Source organism: Stigmatopora argus, chromosome 7 (assembly GCF_051989625.1).
Source record: "Stigmatopora argus isolate UIUO_Sarg chromosome 7, RoL_Sarg_1.0, whole genome shotgun sequence".
Lineage (NCBI taxonomy): Eukaryota > Metazoa > Chordata > Actinopteri > Syngnathiformes > Syngnathidae > Stigmatopora > Stigmatopora argus.
Genome location: NC_135393.1, coordinates 6,335,777 through 6,354,490, shown reverse-complemented (window position 1 = coordinate 6,354,490; position 18,714 = coordinate 6,335,777). Strand labels below are relative to the sequence as shown.

Genomic DNA, 18,714 nt, shown 5'->3' with positions numbered 1-18,714 from the left:
AGTTTCTTATCACACATAATGTAAAGATGATTTGTGCTCGAAGTCGGAGAAACTATTTGATCTATAGTACGTATTTTGGAATAAAATTTATTTTTTCACGAACATGCTAGATAATACAATACGTATACGTATAAGTATTGGGATAGGCTCCAGCACCCCCAGCGACCCTTGTGAGGATAAACAGTTCAAAAAATGAATGAATATATATATAGCAATTTGGCACAAATTCATTTATTTACTTACTCAATTATTAAGTATCCCCACTACTCCATATCCCTCGTTTTTCATAAACACTAGCTCAAATATAATATTTGTTTAAAAATGCAGAGTATAAATATCATTGATAATTTGGCACACATGTATTTATTTACTTAGTAGTGCATGAACTATTTAAAGTATCCCTATGCTTTCAAATTATTTCATCAACTCTTTATGGGGCACTCAACTCATTGACTGCCTTTGACGCTGATCAGCGTCCAATTCATTTGAATTGGGAGGGCGGGCAGCCAATAGGTTAAAGTTAAATAATAATAATAATAAAATGGTAAGTACATATACGGATGAATAAAATAAAATAAATAAAAAAGAACAAAATGTTGATGACGCGCCTAAAAAAATCACATGTTGGATTTTTAACATGATGACGTCACTCGTGTTTATTTGCCATAACAAACAGGGTCGTGGTCTACATCCGCTAGGGGCAAACAAACCAGCCGGGCGGTTCCACGTCGGTCATGTATCCGCGTTTTCTTCTCTGGATCTCGGCTAAAGAGAGCCGAGGATACGTGGGACTGACTACGAGTAGCAGCCCCCCTCCAAACCCATCCGTTGCTGAACACAAAAGCTCCACTACCTGAGCAAGTTCCCCATTCTGTCTGACTGACCACCATTAAGTTCTCTGCCCAGAGAAGAGGGGCTCAAAACGGGGGGATTTTGAAGGTAGGTCAGATGCTCCACGATAATGCTTTTAATGGTGTTATTTATGTGTTTTTGACAGCTCCAAGTTATTGGAAGGCTAACATTGCCAGCTAACATTAGCCAGCAATGTTTATATCAACATTCGGTGTTGACGTCTTGCAGTTTTTGCCTTTTTATGACATATTCAAGACGGTGAAGAAAGTCATATTTGAATAGCCTATTGAGCACATTTTTGTCAACAACAACAACAACAACAAAATAAAAATGACATCAAAACAGTTATTTAAGAAAAGTGATGCGAATCAGTATGGTTTTTCATCGTCTCTTTCTCATTATGAATGGACTGACAATCGCCTGTTAAGTGTTTCCTGGATTTTTAGATGGATACTTTTGACATAGGCAGCGGTTATTGCAGCGTGGGTTCGATTCCCACTCGGGTCGAGGTGTAATTGTGATTCTAAGTGCGACAGGTTGTCTGTCTCTGTGTGTGTCCTTGACTGACGGGCGACCAGTTTAGGGTGTAATTGTCCGCCTGAAGTCATCTGGAAGAGACTCCAGCACCCCACGACCTTAACAAGAATAAGCAGTGTATTCATTGAGTGAGCATGGAAATTAGATTCTGTCACCTTTCTTCCTAAAATATTTAAATCATATTCTTGTGTGCTCCGACTGCTTGGTTGCTGAAAAGGAGGTATGAAAATGTGATCTTAAGTCAAAACCAGTGAAGCTCTTTAACATATATGTATCATCTCATTTTCTGAACCACTTTATCCTCATTAGGGTCGCGGGGGGTGCTGGAGCCTATCACAGCTGACTCCGGGCCAGAGGCGGGGGACACCCTGAAAAGGTGGCCAGCCAATTGCAGGACACAAGACGGACAACCATGCACACGCACACCCATACCCTAGGGGCAATTTTGAGTGTCCAATCAGCCTACCATGCATGCTTTTGGAATGTGGGAGGAAACCGGAATACCCGGAGGAAACCCACTCAGGCATTTGCATGTATTTTTCCTGTGGTGCATCCTGTTTGCAAACCAATGTACTGCAGCACACCCGTGTGCCGTGAGCGATGTTCTGGTGTCCCTCATTACTTTTTGTTATTTTACAAGTTCTCACCACTAAGCAAAAAATTCAGGCAATCCTTCCGCATTGGCAATGAATGATTCGGTCCAAAAAACCTTGAATCTTCTGTTCTTCTCAGTTATTTTTCTCTTTTTCCCTTTGAGATGAATTGCCGACCACACAGCCAGCTGCCCGCTGGTTTGTTTACAACAACCAGCTGCCTGTCATCCCACACTGCTGATTGAAACGTGTGGCACAGGCTATGATGCAAATCTTTGTTGTCATATTTTTAATAGAATTGTATTTGATAAAATCAAAACGGAGGACACATATATCGTCTGGAAAGACTTTTAAAATAAAAACAACAGTATAATAATAAGAATAGAGGCAACAACAACAATCTTTAAAAGAAAGTCATTACAATTCTTTGGTTGTTGGGTTCCTCGAGTTCGCCGTGGCCACGTCAAATGTCTACCCATTGCCAATGTTGAAATTATCAAAACATACCTAGAGCGCTATCTTGCAGTTCAGTGTAGAAATAACGTGAAATTATAATGTGTGAATAATGTCACACATTAATCACACCGCGGCCAAACTATAAATATGTATATTTTTTTAAACTGCGATTTATAGTCCGGAAACTACGGTCATCGTTCCTGCCAAACCATCATGTTACGTCGGTGGAAATTATTTTGCAATTACAGTCAGCTTTTCGGGAGCGTACGTGACAGGATATACTGTAAACATGATTTGTTAAAGGGCATGAAATATGTTTGTAAAAGTGGCAAAACCCTTAATGGAATTCATTGATGTTGGAGGCTGGTGTCAAGCTTGTATTTGCTTGCTGTGTCATCATTGTACGTCTGTGCACATTGGACAGTGGACAGGGAGGGCGTTGTGTCTTTGCCAGTTGACCGAGTAATACGCAACAAAAAGGCTGTTGTTGAAAAATCATGTGACTGTGTTACTGTGTGTGTTGGTGCCTCCTCTGTCATGTGATGAGGGCAGGGCTATATGGAAAGCTGCTCTTTCCAGCACCGCGTGCACGCAGCGTAAGCAGTGAGGAGATGGAGGGATGTATAATGAACAGGGGAAGGTTTGGAAAGAATGCCACACTTTGGGAAAGGCAGAAGTTTTACCGAGAATGTCCTCATCTCTTTTGTAAGTACATATGGCCTTTCATTTTTTCTTGCTGAAACCAAAACTCTGCCCCACTGTAGTTGTCTCAAGACGATTAACAAACAGTTCTTCAACAATTGACATTCCATTAATTATTCATTCACATAAAGGGAAATATAGTTTTTAACTGTTAGAGAGCATTTGTGGACTCTTAGTGTGTGTGTGTGTATATTTTGAAACATGCAAGAAGACAAAGTTTGAATGAATGAATGAATGTGAACTGGGTTTGAAAGCATTGTTCTTGCAGTTGCCAAGCAGGTTCTGTAATACTTGACTCAATGGAACCAAGTCGAGCCTGAATTACTGGTCCTTTTGCCATTTGTAGTGTTCTTTGAACCTGAGATTCACATGTTTAATTTCATAGAATGTAGCACCACCAGTCACATGAACCTTGTAAAATGTAGAGCACATTGGCCACAGAGCAAACTGACATTCCTTTCCTTATCTCTTAAAGATATTTTTTTCGGGCAAAATCATTAAACCAGACAGGTTCTGTTCAAACAGGCCTTGGCTTTGATCCACAAAATAAGTTGAGTGCACATGCCTAGCGTCCAATTCAGAGGCTTTCTTTTGGGAATAGTTATATGGGTGCCATTAGTATTGCTGCAGTGGTTGAAGTGGTCTCCATCTCTCCGTGATTATTGAACCATGTGCTCCAGACATCATCACTAAATGGCTTTTCTCCGAGAAGGAAGCGTCTTCTAAAGATGGAAAAACAAGAACGCCCAAAAACAGATGGAAAAAACATGGATTAATGGATCCGCAGAGAGCAAGTTACATTTTTGTGCCTGGTTCACAATGTGTCAAGCGTATGTAGCACCACAAAAAATACAAATAAAAATGGGCCGCAGGACGATATTCTTAAGTAGATACAAAATGTCTACATCTTCCTTTTCAAATTCAGTTGTTTTGAAATGCAAGACAAATTAGATTTTTTTTTTCTTCTAATAAGGTGATTACCTATAAAACCCATTCCTTAAAAAAGTGATGTGGTTGCAGATGTTTGCACACCCTTTGTGATTCAAAGTTAATCAATTAAATTCAAACTAATGTAAAACTGAAGAACCCGGCACTATTGAAAGTTCCTATAATTAACTGTGGTGTACCTTGCACTGTTTGGAAAGTCAAATTGTTGTTGGAATGTGCTGTTTGGACCCTGACACCACCACACTCTGTGAATGGCGAAGCATAAGGTGGCTGATCAGACTGTGCATAAGCCATTAGGAGGCATTTATTTTCATTTACAACCCTAATTCCAGTAAAGTTGGGACATTATGCTAAACAAAAAAACAAAAAAAAAGAATACAACGATTCCTAAATCGCAGAGCACAAGGAGACGGACAACCATTCACGCTCACACTCGTTATTTATAATATTCAACCAGCCTACCTGGGATGTGGGAGGAAACCGGAGTACCTGGTGAAAACCCACACAAGCCCAGGCAAGAACATGCAAACTCCACACAGGAGGACCGACCTGGGCTCGAACCCACGACCCCAAAGCTGTGAGACCGACAAGCTCATCACTCATTCTCCCCCCAAAAATCTAATCTGCCAAATTATTTTTTTAAATATAATTTATTATTTGTTTTTAATGGGCCCTGATGAATTTGAGTGTGTTTTCAGAGAGAATGAAAATAAGAGAAACATGAAACGAGGCAAAGTACCACAGTATATACATAATGTATAAAGAGACGCATTCATTTTGGCCGGGAGCCGCGTGTTTGCCACCCATGTGCTATTGCAAGGAATTAAGCATTTCATCAACTATGACCCAAAAGATTGAGAGCGCAGTGGAATATTTTTCCAAGACCGATAACTGGAATTTTCAGGTTAAGAAACCCTTTAATGAGGCAATTACTGTTCCAATATACAAAATCGAGACCCAGGTTACGAAATATGGAACCAATTAAATTTGTAAGTAGAGGTACCACTGTATCTAAAATTGCCCGCCTTTGGGCAAAAATGACTGTGATCTCATAAGTGGTGTCATTTTTTTTTCTACAATAATAGGTGTGACCGGACTTTTTGGTCGCCGGACGTTTGGTCGCCCGGACGTTTGGTCGCCTGGGTGAATATAATTTTGAGAGCTGGTTTCAACAGTAGATATTTAGATATTAAACTCTCTCTCTCTCATGAATATAATTTTGAAAGGTGGTTTCAACAGTAAACTCTCTGTCATGTTGTCAAACGTCCGGATGACTAAACGTCCGGGCGACCAAGCGTCCGGGCGACCAAACGTCCGGACGACCAAACGTCCGGCGACCAAACGTCCGGGCGACCAAACGTCCGGACGACCAAACGTCCGGCGACCAAACGTCCGGGCGACCAAACGTCCTGCGACCAAACGTCCGGGCGACCAAACGTCCGGCGACCAAACGTCCGGCGACCAAACGTCCGGCGACCAAACGTCCGGCGACCAAACGTCCGAGTAACACTAATAGGCATCTAGGAAATTTGTCATTTGCAGACTTGAATGACTTTCAACAACCGTCTTTCACATTGACGTCATTCATACTCGTTGTTCATGAAAAAAAAAATCATATGGCAAACTGCTAATGCTCAAGTAAAGAGACTTAGTGCAATACCTTATCGAAAGGCATTATCTTATTAATGTCTGCACACTTCACAAGTCCTTTTGTTGTATGTCCCGCAGAATGGGGCATAACAGGAACTGAAGGCACAGTGGGTCTTTCCACTGTTTCCATGGTTCCACCCTGCCTTTCATTAATTTACCACTAGACGCTATGTTTGTTTGAGAGAATGACTTTGCTTTCTTGCAGTACATTTTTCCTTTAATAGCTCATGAGCACTTCCTGCTGGCAAAAGCTAACAGGAAGGAACACTTACATGCCTTGAATTGCAAGGTATGCTCTAGTTGGATTATCTGAGCTTCTCTAGATGACGCTTTAACGTGTGTAAAATACAATTGATTACTGTCGCATTCATTCCACCCCGTGACAGAAATATTTGTCTTCGCGTTCTAGGGACCATTGATAACTGCAGCTGCAGAAGTCACCTAAGTGAAGGTCCCCTGGAGGGTCACAGGGTGGGACTACTTGTCACTGAAGAGCATGAACCATGACCTCAGTTGCACTGGTTGACAGTAGCGGAACAGTGGTGGAATATGTCACAGCTGTGGAAGACCCTCAGCAGGTTGGTTCAGACAAAACAAAATACAGTGGTACCTCGAGATACGAGCTTAATTTGTTCCGGGACTGAGCTCGTATGTCGATTTATTTGTAACTCAAATGAACGTTTCCCATAGAAATGAACTAAAAACAAATTATTTAGTTCCAACCCTCTAGAAAAACACCCAAAACAGGATATTACATATTTTTGTTTAATTTGCTTTAATTCGCGATCTATCAACAAAGTAACAAATAACTAGTGGTTTAATAGTACAGTGGTACCTCGACATCCGAGTGGCCCGACATACGAGAAATTTGAGATACGAGTAAAATTTCGGGCAAATATTTATCTTGGGATACGAGCAGACAGCGGACGCGAGAGGCTGCTCATAAGAACATCATGGCCACTGTCTCTCTCCCCGCAACTCCCTCGTGTATTGTCTCTCTGGTCGCAACTCCCTCTTGTAATGTCTCTGCGAGCACTGGGCGGAGCGTTGCTTTTTTTTCAGTGTTTTTTTTCCCCCGTTAGTCATTGCGAATGGCGAGGCGATCGCTAATTCAAGAGTTATATATACTACTCGTTGGCAAGTGATCGTGCGTTATCCTATTGTGAGGACATTTGTGTGCATAACTTTCAGAATATTTTGAAGGGAATACAAAAGCAAATTACTATCACTTGAAGTTTCACTGTGGAAGACCCTCAGCAGGTCAAGCAAACTAAACAAATTCAAAAATATATACTTATCCATCAACATGTGATTAGGTGCTGTCTCCTAATGACTGAACAAACCGATATAGACTGTAGATAATTAACTGTTTTTGTCGATCTCTTGATAATTAGTTCATATTGATGTCTGGCCAAGGAGAGTCTCTGCCAGTCTATTTGAGATTTCTGGATGGAATTCAAGATAAACCATTACCGAACTTGCACTGCTTGAGCACCTCGCTGAAGCCCTCGCAGAGTTTAAAATCACTTTGGGACTGAGCGCAGTCGACGAATTGTTTGAGCTCATAGGAACAAGCCTGCTGCTGGGGGTTAGGTTGCTGGTAGGGGGACTGTGACTGGTAGGGTTGTGCCTGGTGGGGCTCCTGGTATGTGATATCAGGCCGTGCAGGCTCTGAGCTTCCCCCACTGAAGGCTCCCGTCATCGCGTGGCCAAGGGTATGCCCGACGGCAGAACCCACTTGAAACTCAAGGTGGAGGCGGGGCAAACAGAGCCAACCGGCCGGGAGAAGAAAGGTATAAAAATGTAAAACAAAATTAGAATTAAGTTTAGTGTAAGGTTAGATTAAATCTATGTTTGAGTGTGTCTGCATCGTAATCCAAATTCATTTAAATTTGTTTATGTTATGTTACGAGCGCGTTGCCGTGCAAAAAGTCTCTCCCCTTTGCCCCACCCCCCCCCACTCTCTGTCCCTCTCTCTCTACCCTCCGCGAAATCCGTCTAATTTTAGTTCTATTAAACACATTTTAGTATACAGTGGTACCTCGAGATACGAGCTTTATTCGTTCCGGGACTGAGCTCGTATGTTGATATTCTCATAACTCGAACGAACGTTTCCCATTGAAATGAACTAAAAACAAATTAATTCGTTCCAACCCTCTGAAAAAACACCAAAAACAGGATATTGGATTGGAAAAAAATGTTTTATTTCTTCTAATCGCCATCTATCAACAAAGTAACACATAACTAGTAGTTTAATATTATTAAAATGTGTTTAATAAAACTAAAATTAGACAGATATCGCGGAGGGTAGAGAGAAGGACATAGAGGGAGGCGGGGGAGACTTTTTGCACCGGTGAATCGTAACATAACATAAACAAATTTCCGCTGTCTGCTCGTATATCAAAATTTGTCTCGTATCTCAAGATAAATATTTGCCCGAAATTTTACTGGTATCTCAAATTTCTCGTATGTCGAGGTACCACTGTAAGTTTCTCCCTTTCTGTTATGTTTCTGACCATGTTGCATATGTCATGTAGGACAATGAGTTTGATCTGGACATGGAAACAGAGGAAGAAGTGGAGGGTGATTATGAAGAGGTAGAGGACGGAAGAGAGGCTGAGAACTACCACACCGTCATTGTGGATGAGGTTCCTGGTGCCTTTTTAACTGAGGAGTACGGTCACGCAGCCCAGATTGTTATGTATGATGACCAAACGTACATAATGCAAGAAGTCGGCAATGAGCAGGATGTGGCGTCGGAAAGGGGGACAGGTGAGAAACCAATTCTTATATATGAGGCATAAATCATTGCAACAAAACTATTTTTATTATCTCAAGATGTACAAATAGTAGCATAATATTTTAGGGATCATCCAGGGTGCCAAAAAATGTTTTCTTAAATGGGTGACCGATAGGAACATATAGTAAGTACAGTAGCATGCAAAGGTTTGGCCCCCCTTATGTCCAAATTAGTTGCTGGATAATAATACTGATCATTGGTACACACTTTTCAGTGACATGTATTTGTAAATTTCACATTATGATATTTTTTAACACCATTCTTGTTATTTCTCGATAGTTTTACAATTTTTAGAAGGCCCAAAGGCAGGTCTGTAAACCTCATTTGCTTTGTTCTTATTGTCCTTCTTCTTAGGGAGGACACTAACTAAAATATTTTTTATATTCCATTATTCATGGACAGAGCAGAATAGAAGTTTGTTTGGTCCATTCCAGAGATGTAGACATGCATTTACAGATCCCGATTTTTTTATATGAATTATTTAAATACACTAATTCTTTTTTTGGATAAGTCAAAATCCAAAGTTATACTTTCCAGATTCCTCTGCCTTCTTATTTTACCCACAAGACAAAATTCCCTTCACGCAAGCTGTTTTATAATTGTCTTTAATGGCGATAGCGTTTTAATGTACTGAATATATTGAATGCACTTTGAAATTATTTCAATACACTCAACAATTTGATCACAGATACACACTGCCATCTTGTGGACAGGGTGCCCAATAATATTTTTAAACCATGGGTGGACAGAGCGCGTTGGCCTCACATTTCTGGGGTCCAGGGTCCTCATTGTGTGGAGTTCATGGGCTTTCTCTGGGTACTCTGGTTTCCTCCAGAAAACATCCATGGTAGGCTGGTTGAACACTCTAAATTGCCCTTGGTATAAGTGTGAGTGTGTATGGTTGTCCGTCTCCTTGTGCCCTGCCATTGGCTGGCCACCAATTCAGGGTGTCCCCCTGCCTGGGGCCCATAGTTGGCTGTGATAGGCACCAGCAACCCACACAACCTTTGTGAGAATAAGCGGTATGGAAAATGAATGAATGGTTTTACCCATTAGTAGAGCTCTGGCATTCAAAGTGTTGTATTTGCATGTTCTCCCTGTTCAAGTGTGGGTTTCCTAAGCCGGTTGCCTCCAACATACCAAAACATGCATGGTAGTTCAGACATTTTTCATGTGCTCTGCTATTTGCTGGTGACTAGTTCAGTATGTTAGTTGTCTCTTATCTAATGTAATTGGACTGAAGAAAGCAGAAAATAAATGGATATACCTCCTATTGAAAATAGGACATGGAAATTAGTTTGAAGCTACTTTCTTGAGTTAGGCCACATCAAATGATTCTGCAAGACATAACACAATGTTTCATAGTGAATATATAGATTGAAGCAATAATTTTCATTTCTTTACCATATACATCTATCAATATATGTCCCGAAACTTCCACTTTTTCAGTCTTTGTGTCAAGACAAAAGCATGAGTTTGAAAATAACTGTTTTTAAAAAAATAAATGAACTAAAACTTGCCTGACTGGCCAAATTGGATCCAATGAAGTTCGGGGGCTGATTCATTGATGTGGCTCGATACATTAATTAGTCTTAAGCAATCATCGAATCGGATAAATCAAAATATATATATATATATATATATATATATATATATATATATATATATATATATATATATATACATCCATCCATCCAATATAATGTAATTTCATATCACTTTAAAGATATTTTAGTGTCACTTTTATACCGATACCTCCCAATCCTGGGAAGGATGAATTGTTCACTTTCCTTTCAAAAAAATAACTTACAAAAGCATTTCATGTTGTTTAGTAAAAAGTTGAAATTTCATTTTAAACTTTATGTTTGTACGATGCGGTTGCGGTTTGAACTTCCTTACTGCAGCATTACTTTTCTGTTTCACGCGAGTTGGGAGGGTTACGGAAGGATTTCCTGTCCCGGCCGCGGAAGAATACACTCACTGTGCGGTTACATGACCATTTGAATTCGACTCTTTCCTACGAGCGGCGGAGTGATATGAGATAGTTGCTTCCCGTACAATTCAGTGAGAAGTCAATGTGAATTTTTAGCAAGGGGAAAAAACATGGCGACTTCGCAACGTGACGGGCACGCAAACCAGCTTGATCTACTTATACGAGCCGGTAATATATTTTTCTGCTCCATTAATTAAGTCCGAGAGTTGCTCGAATGCAAAGTCCGCGTCCACCTAGACGGCGGTCGCTCACTCCGGAGTGTAGGCTGCTGGAGTAATGGAGGACTATCAGGAAGTGATCACCTTGGTAGCAACCTGCGTCGCTTTGCTAACGCTTCGTGAATTCTATAAGCCTGTTTAGAGGCAAATACGCGCACGGGCCTACAGCTCTGCATGTGAAAACATTTATCTGCACTATGACTGTTTTGCATGGAAGACTGTAGATTTCGGGTGCGGTGGGTTGTAGAATAACGGGTTTCAGATCGGCTCTGGAAAACCAGGAAGTGCAAAACTGTTGTCTTCCCTACGTCTTTGCCACGCTGTCTGAGTGGAAGGACATGTGGGTTTAGTTTTATTAGTTAAAACTCACTCTATTTTACCATATATTGAAAATTATGTTCCGAGTATAATCATTTTGTTTTTCATCCTAATAGACTTTTCAAGAGTAAATTTGATACATTAACGTGTCGTAATTTTTTTTGTTTGTTAAAACTATTTTACACAGAGATTGTAATGTCCACTTTGGCTAGCATTTCTATCCCACACGTGAACGGGATTTATTAATTTTAGTGTATTTTTTTAATGTTTCTATTGTTTCCGTTATCGTGCTGTGTCGCCTGCGGTCGCAGCGTGGGGCGGCCTCCCTCTCGCTTTTCCTCCCTTCAGTCGGTGTTAAGTGCGGCTTTAAGCTTTCGGCCAGTCCGACGGTATTATCCCGTGCGTGTGGAATTATAAAAAATATTTTGTGCGAAAACTACGGGCTAACTCGTCTCGTTCATCGAATTTGTCCAGATTTTAATCCATTTTTTTGATGGCGGAAGCGTTTGTGAAAGAAGGCGGTACTCGTATTTTGATTGACATGGTTCTAAGCAAACGGGGTTCTAATTAATTGAGAACGTCATTGCAACCGCAGTTCCGCGTCATAGTGGGCGGGTCTACCGCTGAGGCTATGGCCAATGATTTGAGATATTATAGTTGAGTGGCAGCTGGCTTTGTACGCTTATTTGAAGAGAACTGGAGGGAAAGGTTTAGAACTGTAAACACGGAAGTCGTTGGAGGGGCACTACTTTTTTGTTAGAGCCGCCGCTCTTCCTGGCGCTGTTAAATCAATTTTTAAGCAGTGTTTCAACTTGTAAAATACTGATATTTTGCTCGCGTAGATCAAACGTATTTATGTTTAGCCATTGAGTAAGAAGTAGTAATAATAATAATAGTGGTTTTTATTTTTGTTTCACAACGTGTTTTTTTTTTTTTTCAGCATGTTTTTCTGTGCAGTTGGGCACAATGTGGACTTGGCCTGTTTTATTTTGCAGCTAGCCAAATGAGTGCCCAATCTAAAGATAGTATGCTGCACCTATTGCCTCAGTGCAATTGCCAAACATGGAGAGCCGGCAGTGACAGTCTCGTATTTCCCACCAGTGATTGACAACAACAGGTGCTCTTGGTCTCAAGAGCCCACAGCAAACGTTATTTCTTTAAATGATTTTTTTTTTAAAGCAATAGCATTTCCTAACCCCGCAATAAAACAATTACTCTGTTTTTGAATTTTGGGACTATTTTATTGTAGATATGCACGTGTTCACAACATAGTGTCTCCTAATGTCAGATTCATTTATTTTAAATTTGGGGGTTTTGTGCCAATGTTCATCCTTAAATCTAATCATGTTTACATGAATGAAGGTGCAAACACTCATTTTTAGAGATTTAAAACATGAGCAGAAAATCTCCTAAATTAAACTGACAATGCATTATCGTTGTGAGCTATCTAAACAGTTTGATCATTCCTCGCAGTTTTGGATTGCCATTGTATTTTTTTTCATGCGTTACAATTTTCTGAATAATCAAGATCAACCACTTTTGTGTAGCCACAGCCACAATTTCATCTCTAGGGGGCGCCCTTCAATAATATATCAATAAACGCAATGTTTTTCAGGAGTAAACTCAGTATGTCATTTGTTCATAGGCTTTTTTTGTGCTTTTTGTTTTTCTAGTTGAGGCATCTGTACATGGCTCCAGTATACACTGTTCTGATAAAACTATCGAGGCTGCGCAGACTCTGCTGCACATGGATTCACCATGCAGTATCAGAGAAGACTGCAGTCCAGGTACAAGGGCTCATTTTCCATTTTGTTTCCATAAAAGTGAAAATAAGACTCCTGCATTTAGAAATCAAGTAAATGCACTTCGTCTGATTGTTGCCAGATTATTCTTAGTGCATGCATGAGTTCCACACATGGAATCTTTGTTCTCATCGCTCACAGTTTTTTTTCCTCTCTACTTTTTAGAAGCTTTCATCCCACCTTGTGTAGCAACACCTGACTTCCTCCATGCCGCCATGCGCCCGGACATTGCAGGGACAGAGGTGGAGATATCGACGGAGGACTGCTGCGAAGAAGAAGAAGATGACGACGACGATGACGATGATGAAGATATGGGCAGCCTGATAGAGGAGCCAGAGGCAGAACACGACCACGAGCCTGTCAGGAAGAGAAAACGTAAATTAAATCTATTGTCTTACTACTACTACTTTTACTAGTACTACTACTACTATTACTAGTACTACTACTACTAGTACTACTACTACTATTACTACTACTACTATTACTACTACTACTATTACTACTACTATTACTACTACTACTATTACTACTACTACTATTACTACTACTACTATTACTACTACTACCATTACTACTACTACTATTACTACCATTACTACTACTACTACTACTATTACTACTGCTATTACTACTACTACTACTACTATTACTACTACTACTATTACCACTATTACTACTACTATTACTACTATTACTACTATTACTACTATTACTACTATTACTACTACTACTACTATGACTACTACTACTATTATTACTACTACTACAACAACAAAAAACCCACAAATTTCTCAAAAATAAATGGATTGAATGTATTCATGTTCCAAAATTCTTCTTTCTAGCTGGACGGAAACTAAAAACTCATCAGTCCTACACTAACGGCTCAGTAGATATCGGTCTTCGGAAGAAATCAAGAGAAGGAAAAGGTATGTTAATGTGAATCCTGTGGATGGAAAGTCATTTGAAAAGAAATGAAATCAACTGACAGAAACGTATTTTCCTCCATTTCAAGGAGGAAGCACCATCTACCTATGGGAGTTCCTATTGGACCTCCTGCAGGACAAGAACACCTGTCCCAGGTACATTAAGTGGACACAGAGGGAGAAGGGGATCTTCAAGCTGGTGGACTCCAAGGCTGTCTCCAAGTTGTGGGGAAAACACAAGAACAAACCAGACATGAACTACGAGACCATGGGACGGGCACTTAGGTAAGGAAGACGTCCAGTTGCCTACTTACAGGTCTAAGCCCACATCACCTGGATTTGATTGAAATGTTCTTCCAAATGTTATTTTTTATAGATATTACTATCAACGTGGCATTCTTGCTAAGGTTGAAGGCCAGCGTCTAGTCTACCAGTTTAAAGAGATGCCCAAAAACATTGTAATAATCGATGATGACAAGACAGATATGTCCGTCAACCAAGACCCGATGGAATCCAAGACAGCGGTGTCCTACGAGCGTTTCCTGCAGCCGCCAGACGTCATGCTGAAGCGCTCCGCCATGCCCTCCAGAAAGCCCAACATTCTGCGCAGCGGCAACAGGGGCAATGCATGTCAGTCATCTGTCGTCACGGGCAACAAGAGCGTGACGGTGGATGTTTCTGAGTCGGGTCGGGGTCAACCGCCGGCTGTCCTTTCCAATGCTTCCGGGGCCAGGTGAGAACTGGAATTGAGCTAATAATGCTGTAAATCAGGGGTGTTAGACTCGGGTTGGTTCGCGGGCCACGTTAACGTCAACTCGATTTCATGTGGGTCGGGCCATTTTAGATATAATATTTAGATATTTTTTATAAATGGATTAAAAGCCCTGAATATTCATTTTTGTATAGATCTAAAACAATGTTTATTTTAGCTTTTTTAAATATATTTTACAAAATGATTTTTGAACTAAAAACACAAAAAAATGTATTAAAAAAATACAATTATTGATTTAAAAGGGTGAAAATCAGGAAATTTAATATACATCTATACTCTTCATTTTAATTTGATCCTAAAACAGAAAGTCGGCACTCATGATGTACTTTCCCGGCCACACAAAATGATGCGGCGGGCCAGATTTGGCCCCCGAGCCACGCGGCACTTTGACACGTGTTGTAAATGTTCAATATTTTACCAGGCACACTATTTTGTCCTAGAAGTATAGATTTCTAGGTTGAATTCAATGTCAGTGAAGAAGTTGTTCTTGTAGATGGGTAAATTTGAGCTGTTGTTGGCCAACTGCCAATGGGAGGCCAGTGAAGGATAGGGAGATTGTCAAGCAGGACACAGCGCTACCGCAACAATTTCAAAATAAAATAACAGATACAGGAAAGGTATTAAGGTTTTGGGGGAGTTCATAACTTGGATCTTGTTTTGATGTATTGGAACAGTCATTTGCATATCAAAGGATTTCGTAACCTGAACAATTTGAAAGTAGAGGTGCCATTGTATTTCCTTCAATACTTTAGCGGAATGCTCAGTTCTTGAAGATATCTTCTGGTCAGTAGCCATACATTTTTCAAGGTTCCTCCCATGAATAAGGTCTCATTTGGATCTTGCTCAGGTTGATTGAGTTTTATGTACCTGGCGGATATAGGGAACAATTAATCTGGTTTGTCAAGTTAACCGATTTCAATTCCCTATTAAGTTATCTCGCCTCTGTGGTTTTTCAGGACGGTGCGAGTCGCCATGCAGGTGCCGGTGGTCATGACTTCATTGGGTCAAAAGATCTCGACCGTTACGATGCAGCAGCCGGCAGTAAGAACGGTGGCGGGCGGCCATGCCACCCTCCTGTCCAGCGCTTCGGCTCTTGGATCCGCTGGACCCAACTCACAACAAAAGGTTCGCTAACTTCTGTTCATGACTTGTTTTCAACTAGAGAAGTCGCAATGCTGATTTTAATTAAATCATAATTTAACTTCCAACCCAATTTTTTTTCCAAATATTGTTTCGATAGTCCTTTACTATCGTTAGTTTCTAAAGCAAAGTAGTTCCATTTAGCAGACATGGTTAAATAGTGGTGTCTATAGCTGAAAAGTAAGATTGTCCAGAAAACACATGCGACTAATTGATGGGATTGGAACCAAATCTGAAACAGCCCGATACAGATTACCGGAACATCCCTATCTTTCTCTTCAGAGGTACCTACACAAAAATAGATAAATCAAGTTCTGTTGTTTTCAAGTTAAGAAAACTATATTGAATTGCAATTGCCATATTGTAATAATTTCTTTTCTTTCTTCACTCAGTGTTTGATGCTAATATTTCTTGCTATTTTGACACCTTGACATCTGAATAGTTACTAGAGATGAGGAATAATCCATTGAAGAATATTTCCAAGCCTTTGACTGTTAACACTCACCGCACATCCCTTCAGTCCTTGACTTGTGGGTCTAGCAAACATCGAAAATAGTTGATCGCTTCCATCTGTTGGCAGCTCTACAGTATTACAACAAGTTGACAGTTTTTTTTCTTCAAGTACCTGACGCAGATCTGAGGGATCCATACCTGTCAACCTCTGCCGATAACTGCCCTTATAAATGATTATGATTCCCCTTACAAACCCCCCCAAAACCTTACAAACACCGTACGACTCGTACGGTGTTTGTAAGGTTTTTTGGGGGATTGTAAGGGGAATCATAATCATTTATAAGGGCAGTTATCGGCAGAGGTTGACAGGTATGGGGATCTCTGCGGGGGTACAGAATAAAAGTTCGATTTAATTTTAATATGTTCCTCGAAATTAAGGTTTATTGTGCTGCTCCTAGGTTGTGATCCAGACCATCCCCACCATGGTCCCCGCCACAGCGGAAAATGGCGAGAAAATCACGGTGCAGTTGGCCAAAATCATCACAATCCCAGCTCATCAGTTAGCTCAGTGCCAGCTGCAGGCGTCAACGGGCGTGGCCAAGCCCGGCACGGGCGCGCCGACGGCCGGCATCAGCCTCCTGGGAAGCCCCCTGACGGTCCAGGCCCTGGCGCCGGTCAGCGTGGCGTCAGGAGCACAGGTCATGCGACTGTCGGTGCCCGCACAGGCGCAGCAACATACTCTGGTGGTGTCGCAGTCGGGAAGCAGCGGCGCCGTCGCGGCAAAGCCGCGGTTAATTAGCGGGATTTTTAACGGCGCCGAGCTGGCGATGGGAGTCCGAGTCCAACCGCAGAAAGAAGAGAACCCCAAAATCGTCTCATTGGACGCGGTCAATCCCGACGTGCATACCAAACTGGAGGTCCCGATGGCGGTAAAGACTGAAGAGCCTGAGTGTTGAGATCTCAAGTTTAGTCTCTTTGGACATGAATTCGTTTTTATTACTCGTGATAACCAGCAGCAGTTTGACAGCTCTCAAAGGCCTGTTTTTATTTTTCATGTGTGAGAGAAACGTTCTCCCAGTACTGCTGTTAGAAGTGTGTCTCAGCCAAGCCTGTATGTTAGTTAAAACTGTCTCGCTCGGAGACCACCATGCAAATAGGAACATGTAAGAGCAATCAAACTTGAAAGGGACCAACCCAGATCACTTTGGCTATCGTCACCATCACAGTCTCGTCAGGGGGAAAAATGCAGTAAAGAAAAGGGAAACACTACAGCCAATTTGAACTTAAATCCAATTTAATTCTAATGGGGAAAAAAGACTGACACTGGAATAAGGTGTAAAAGCCTGATTCATTCATCTTTTTGTTCCTTCTGCAATTAGTAAACCAGCAATTTGTACTTGGCACTGCAAATCAAGTGTGTGTGTGTGTGTGTGGTGCTAAAATGCTCTGGAAGGAGTTTAGTAATTGTTCATAATACAAAACAGTTTACAGTGCTAATCATGACAAAGCAGCCTTTGATTTGGATTTTGAACTCCATGTATAATATAAACTGTAAGATGAATCTATTTTTTTTTATGTGGTTGTTTTCATAACTTGTACCAAGCACAGTATTACAGAAATGAGAAAATAACATTTGCAAAGAAAATAGTATGCCTGGGAGTTGAAAAGTGCTGACTCCATTTCTCAAATTAAGGACTGATTAATTTTAGTTTTATTTCAGAGTCGTACGGGGCAAGGAATCACTTGTCGAGTATTTTAAGATGAATTTGTCTGTTAGAATTGAACCAAATTTAAGGAACAATTGATTTGAAATTGTCAAACTCTCCAGTGCTGTGTATCAATAATTGAAATTTTATGTTGGTGAGAACATAAGCCTGACATTTTTAAATTGATTTTATTTTTCTATGCTGTACTGATGGTTAGCTGTGACTCCGTTCCCACTGCCATGTGTCAGATGAAAGAACCTCAATAGGAATATGTAAATAAACTAATTCTTTTGTAATTGCTAACAGTTGTATTAGGTATTCTGAATGTGATGTCAGTTTCTATGTCCCAGGTCACATAAAAAGGTCACTATTTTTCAGTCAGGTCGGCCCTACATCTACATTTCTTTTTGTTTTTTAAATAAATTTTAAAAGAGGAAAATACCGAAGTTTGTTTTCAGACTGAACCGTTTGTATATTCAACATTTGAAGTATATTCTATTTTGTTGTACTCTTGTTTCAAAGTGTATTAAAGTAGATTTTACTGAACCATTGCCACATACTTTGCTTTATCTTTTTTAAACTTGCTTTGATTGTTTAGTTGGGGTTTGTGTTCAACCACGCATTAAACTAACAGATTTGTTGGCATTTTGGCTCAATTGATTCCTAAAAAAAATCCACCAGTAGCGTGATTAAAAATGCAATCAGGGCAGTAAATTGCTTTATGCCTTACCTCCTCGTTCTAGTCATCCGTCAGTATGAAAATGCTGTTCCAAAGGACGAGATACTGCGCATGTGCTTGATTTACGCAGCTGTGTAGACAATAGGCGTAACCACGCCCATATTGAGTGTGG

At 40.6% G+C, this 18,714-nt stretch overlaps 2 protein-coding genes across 5 annotated transcripts in view; one reads left to right on the top strand and one right to left on the bottom strand.

The window, feature by feature from the left end:
- Positions 1–18,714, bottom strand: part of LOC144077093 (prostaglandin D2 receptor 2) — a 184,212-nt gene that overhangs the window by 13,228 nt on the left and 152,270 nt on the right. The gene's annotated exons all lie outside the window — the stretch shown is intronic.
- On the top strand, positions 676–18,409 carry LOC144077537 (ETS-related transcription factor Elf-2-like). 4 transcript variants are annotated; one of them, XM_077605367.1, is made up of 10 exons: positions 676–939; positions 6,148–6,316; positions 8,276–8,510; positions 12,741–12,854; positions 13,035–13,244; positions 13,712–13,795; positions 13,882–14,077; positions 14,169–14,525; positions 15,521–15,689; positions 16,616–18,409. In XM_077605367.1, exons 2-10 carry the CDS (start codon positions 6,242–6,244, stop codon positions 17,111–17,113), a joined length of 1,938 nt encoding a protein of 645 aa, XP_077461493.1. In that variant the 5' UTR covers positions 676–939; positions 6,148–6,241; the 3' UTR covers positions 17,114–18,409. The 4 variants fall into 4 exon arrangements, with proteins under 4 accessions (XP_077461493.1, XP_077461495.1, XP_077461496.1 ...); XM_077605369.1 differs by lacking the exon at positions 676–939 and adding an exon at positions 2,886–3,143; XM_077605370.1 differs by lacking the exons at positions 676–939; positions 6,148–6,316 and adding an exon at positions 6,986–6,998.